Source organism: Vulpes vulpes, chromosome 11 (genome assembly GCF_048418805.1).
Source record: "Vulpes vulpes isolate BD-2025 chromosome 11, VulVul3, whole genome shotgun sequence".
NCBI classification, from domain to species: domain Eukaryota; kingdom Metazoa; phylum Chordata; class Mammalia; order Carnivora; family Canidae; genus Vulpes; species Vulpes vulpes.
The window spans coordinates 2,065,372-2,070,629 of record NC_132790.1 but is presented as its reverse complement, the minus strand read 5'-3'; the positions used below and the strand labels follow the sequence as shown (position 1 = coordinate 2,070,629).

General features: G+C 60.0%; 1 protein-coding gene across 1 annotated transcript; it reads left to right on the top strand.

The window, feature by feature from the left end:
- The first annotated feature begins 205 nt into the window (after positions 1 to 205).
- On the top strand, positions 206 to 1,288 carry FIBIN (fin bud initiation factor homolog). Its single transcript, XM_026018607.2, has one exon. It carries the CDS (start codon positions 542 to 544, stop codon positions 1,175 to 1,177), a length of 636 nt encoding a protein of 211 aa, XP_025874392.1. The 5' UTR covers positions 206 to 541; the 3' UTR covers positions 1,178 to 1,288.
- The last annotated feature ends 3,970 nt before the right edge of the window (positions 1,289 to 5,258 follow it).

The following is a 5,258-nucleotide window of genomic DNA, read 5'->3' as shown; positions in this document are numbered from 1 at the left end:
GAAACCAGCTGTAATTCGAGAGCGGAGAGATCCTCGGGATATCATTAGCCAAAGGAAAAGCTCCACATTCCCACCCAGTGCAGAGGTTGAGGTCCTATCAGAAGACTAGAGCCTTCCAGTGCAGCCGGAGGCTCCATCTCTCAGGAGCGAGGGGGACCTCCCGGAGATAGAGAGGGACGGAGAGCCGGGGTGGGTGCTGCAGAGCCCTGGAGGAGGGGTCCCGCCTCCTGCCCGCATCCCCGCCGCCGCCCGGGAAGAGCAGGCTCAGCTCCAGCCCCGCCGGACGCGCAGGCGCAGAGGGACGCGGTTAGAGCCGCGGTTAGGGACGCGGTTAGGGACGCGGTTAGGGACGCGGCTAGAGGCGCGGAGCCGGCGCCTCCCGCGCTGCGGGGCCGCGCGACCCAGGCGCCCCGGCTCAGCCACATGAGGCCGGCTGGGGCGGGGGGCCCAGGGCGCAGCCAGCCGGCGGGGACCGTCCCGGGGCGGCGCTGACTCCGCGGCCCCCGAGCCCCGCGCCGGGCACCCTCCGCGGCCGGGCAGGATGCGCGCCCTGGGGCTCCTCTGGCTGGGCGTCCTCTGGCACCTGTGCGGCGGCTACTTCGACGGCCCGCTGTACCCCGAGATGTCCAACGGCACCCTGCACCACTACTTCGTGCCCGACGGGGACTACGAGGAGAACGACGACCCCGAGAAGTGCCAGCTGCTGTTCCGCGTGAGCGAGCGCCGGCGCTGCCCTCCCGGGGACGCGGGCCCGGGCCGCGGCGCGCTGAGCCTCAGCCTCCGCGACGAGTTCACGGTGCTGGGCCGCCAGGTGGAGGACGCGGGCCGCGTGCTGGAGGGCCTCAGCAAGAGCATCTCGTACGACCTGGACGGCGAGGAGAGCTACGGCAAGTACCTGCGGCGCGAGTCGCACCAGATCGGCGACGCCTACTCGCTCTCGGACCGCTCGCTCGCCGAGCTGGAGAGCAAGTTCCGGCAGGGCCAGGAGCAGGCGGGGCGGCCCGACGGCAGGCTGGGCGACGACTTCCTGGGCATGCTGCGCCGCACGGCCGCCCTGCTCAAGGACACGCTCGCCGTGGCCGCGGGGCTGGGCGACAGGTACGAGCTGCTGGCGCTCACCGTGCGCAGCCACGGCACCCGGCTCGGGCGGCTGAAGAACGAGCACCTGAAGGCCTAGGTGCGGGCGGCCGCGGGGCGCCCCCCCCCACCCCGACCCCCCCCACCCCACCGCAGCCCCACCCCCATCCCGGGACCTGCTCCGTCGGGGGCGGGCGCGCTCCGGCGCGGACCGCGGGGCGCCGAGGACCCCCAGGGCCTGGGGACCTGCAGACGCACCTGTCACAGCCACGCACCCGAGGACTCGGGGGATGCAGCGGGGAGCGGCTCCTCCCCTCCCCCCCCCAGGGCCCGGGGCTCCGCAGACGCACCTGTCGCAGCCACGCACCCGAGGACTCGGGGGATGCAGCGGGGAGTGGCTCCACCCCCGAGGGCCCGGGGCTCCGCAGACGCACCTGTCGCAGCCACGCACCCGAGGACTCGGGGGATGCAGCGGGGAGCGGCTCCCCCCCTCCCCCCCCCCAGGGCCCGGGGCTCCGCAGACGCACCTGTTGCAGCCACGCACCCGAGGACTCGGGGGATGCAGCGGGGAGCGGCTCCTCCCCTCCCCCCCCAGGGCCCGGGGCTCCGCAGACGCACCTGTTGCAGCCACGCACCCGAGGACACGGGTGATGGAGCGGGAAGCGACTCCACCACCCTCCCCCGAGGGCCCGGGGCTCCGCAGACACACCTGTCGCAGCCACGCACCCGAGGACACGGGTGATGGAGCGGAGAGCGACTCCACCACCCTCCCCCCGGGCCCGGGGCTCCGCAGACGCACCTGTCGCAGCCATGCACCCGAGGACAAGGCTGATGCAGCGGGGAGCGACTCCACTCCCCCTCCCCCCAGGGCCCGGGGCTACGCAGACGCACCTGTCGCAGCCACATCCCTGAGGACTCGGGTGATGGAGCGGAGAGCGACTCCACCACCCTCGCCCCAGGGCCCGGGGCTCCGCAGCCGCACCTGTCGCAGCCACGTCCCTGAGGACTCGGGTGATGCAGCGGGGAGCGGCGGGACCCCCACCCGCCCCCGCCCTGGACCCCGCGGCGCGCAGGGCCGCCTCGCCTCCCGCCCTCCCGCTCCCCGCGCCCCGGGCCCTTTCCCGGGCGCCCGCCCCGCCCCGCCGCGCCCCGCCGCCTCGCCTTCTCCTCGGCTCTCTTATTTATTAACCAGGGTCTCCAAGGTTCTGTGTCTAGTGTGGGGGCTTTCTGGGGTTGCTGGGCTTTAACTCTGGGGGCTTTCGTAGGCGCATCGCCTGCAAACTCTATGCGCCCTTCGCGGCGGAGACGCCCCGGGTGCCTGGGTGCGCGTAAGCTCACGTGGCCACGTGGAAGGCCCGGCGCTGGGGTGGCGCAGGTGGCGCAGGCGGGCGCAGGTGGGAGCAGGTGGGCGCAGGTGGCTGCAGGTGGCGCAGAGCCCTCCGCGTGCCGCTCGCTGTATCCTGCGCCCTCAGAGCCGCAGCCCCTTAGGGAGACAAGTAGATAGCTCGTTGGAACACACCCCCGAGGCCTGGGTCACCCATGCACCGGGCCTGCGTTGGGGGCTTCGCTTCTGTGTGCTTACGGGAAACCTGTACTGCGAGTAGGGGGGATTCTCATCCTAGTAACTCCTGAGCTAAGTTTTATTATTCAGCCAATAAATACGTTCTCGTGTAACTGGCTTATTTTCTAATTGATATCCGTGACTTTCCTATTGCAGAGAGGGGCGCAGTGCACGAGGCACCAGAAGGGTGGGATTGAAGCCAGTTGCCTCAGAGTGTATGGCGGGTGGCTACCCACTTAGCCACCCTCTCTTCCCTGGCCACCCTTACCAGCCTCGAAAGAAAAACATCTAGGTCCTGCGAGAAGCTGATCTCTGCTGGACCCCTTAAGAGCTCCATTTTCCCCCCGCCCCCCAGTTTTTCCCAGAGAAGCAACTGGAAAAGTTTATGACAAGGCTCATAAGTTATATACCCTCTAATGCAGACGGAGGGTTCCATTCTCGCTTGTAGGAGCTCTAACGAGGCTTCATAATCTTGAAACCAGGCCTATGTTATTGATGCCTTTAAAAGGTGGAAATGCACTTTATTTCATGTCTGTCCCTAGCCCCTCCCTCTCGTCTTGAATATGCTTTCCTTTCACACAAACACACACATATGTGCGCACACACAGAGGAAAATAAATAAATGTTCATAATCTCCCCTTCCACGGTGAGCCATCTTTTCTCTCTCATACACAAAGAATCCAGTTTTCTGCCCCTATGATGTGTCCCTAATATCCTCCTATTACTGTAGGGGAAACTGAGGCCCAGAAAGTGACTGACAACGTGTCATAACAGCTCCGGGTCTCTTAGATTTAAGTACAGAACTTTCCCACATTGCTCCTTGCAAGGATGCTGGGGCCCGAACCTTTGCATAGCTCCCTCATTGTTTAAAATAGAAAAGAACAACACATGGAATAATACTTAAAATAATCATTTGTACGCTCTTTGCATCCCTCAGGAGCCTGTTTTTAGCTGCCCCTATCCTGGGCTGCGAGGAGAAGGTTGGACAGGGTTTCCGTCTGTAGCCTATGAACGATGAGGGGGAAACCCGCAGAGGCAAAGGAGACAGTGTTTGGCGCTTAAATGACTGTAGTTGGGAGTCACAACACTTAATAACTCAAACCTTTCCTGTCACTCACTTCACAGGACTCACGTCCAACCCGTGGACATGTCAAATGCCGTCTCTCGTTTTCCCCTCGGTAGTAGGAGAATACTGAGCACAGGATGCGCTGGAGAACCGGCTGCCCTGTGCCTGCTGCTTTCAATCAATCGGTGCCCGCTGCGCCGCACGATTATGCTAAGAAGGGCTTAAAGGCAGGGATGCAAAGAGTGCTGCCCCCGTCAGAGAGGCCTCCCGTGGGTGCAGAAAGAAGCAGTGGCACATCTGCTACAGATCTGAAAACCCTGAAACAGATTATGTATGAGGTTCTTTCCAGCGCGAACATTCTATGATTCCTGCAAAACCAGAACGAAATGATCTGACATTGAATCACCCGTTCGAGGCTAGACGTACAGCCAGTAATCCCACAGAGTCTCCTGGAAATGGCCGTAGACGGTAAATGAGAATCTCCCAGTTTGGGGGCAGGGGTGGCGGTGAGCTGTCCTGGACCCAGACCCAGAGGCCCAGAGGCCGGCATCCGCAGGCTTTTCCAAATCCTCTCATGGTGGGGAGCCAGCTCCACTGGATCCTTCCTCCCCACTTCCTTGTTATGCTTATTAGGACTTCCTTACTGGCCAGGTGACAACTTCTTTTCAGGAGTGCTTCTTGATTTCTCAGACCATGAAATAATATTTTGAGAATCTGAAGAAAGCTACATACTTTCTTCCCTGAGAAATCTCACAAAAATGTCCATACAATCTAGGGTGTTTATTATTTTTATAAATATTTATCAATCACTTAACATGTGTCCGGTGCTGAGTTAGGTTGTGGGTGCTTCTGGGATATCACCAAGCCTTGGGACTTAATTCAACTAAACGTTTTAAAAAGCCTCTAGAAGTTTTATCTGAGTAGAAGGCATTTTTGTTATTGTTATAATTTCTAGTTAGTTGTAACAACAAGAAAACAGATAACTTTTTTTGAGAGCTCAGGGCCTATGCTAAGAACTTTGCCTGAATTACTTCCCTTAATTCTAGCAACAAAATGTGTAAGGAAAGTAGCATAGAAAAGGAATTATTCTGTTGCCCCCGGGGGGCTCAGTGGTTCAGCGTCTGCCTTGGGCTCAGAGTGTGACCCCGGGGTCCTGGGATCGGATCGAGGTCTGCGTCGGACTCCCAGCATGGAGCTTGCTTCTGCCTCTGCCTGTGTCTCTGCCTCTCTCTCTGTCTCTCTCATGAATAAATAAAATCTTAAAAAAAGAAAGAAAAGGAATTATTCAATGCCAAGTGCTTTGAACAGTACCTGACACAGAGTGAATCCTCAATAAATGTTAGTTATTATTATCGTTAGTTTGGTAACTGAGGCCCAGAAAGCCTAGGTAATTGCCCCAAGGTGCAAACAGTGTGATGTCTTCTCTACTTTCACTTTTTAAACTGATGGTTATCTAGCGGAGTATAGATCAAATAAAAGAAGGATGTGGAGGGTAGGGGTCCACTGGGACCACCAGCTCTCTATTGCAAATGTAGGCCAGTCAACTGGCATCTT

Coding starts and splice junctions, on each gene's coding strand:
- FIBIN (XM_026018607.2), top strand. CDS start 542: ATGCGCGCCCTGGGGCTCCTCTGGCTGGGCGTCCTCTGGCACCTGTGC.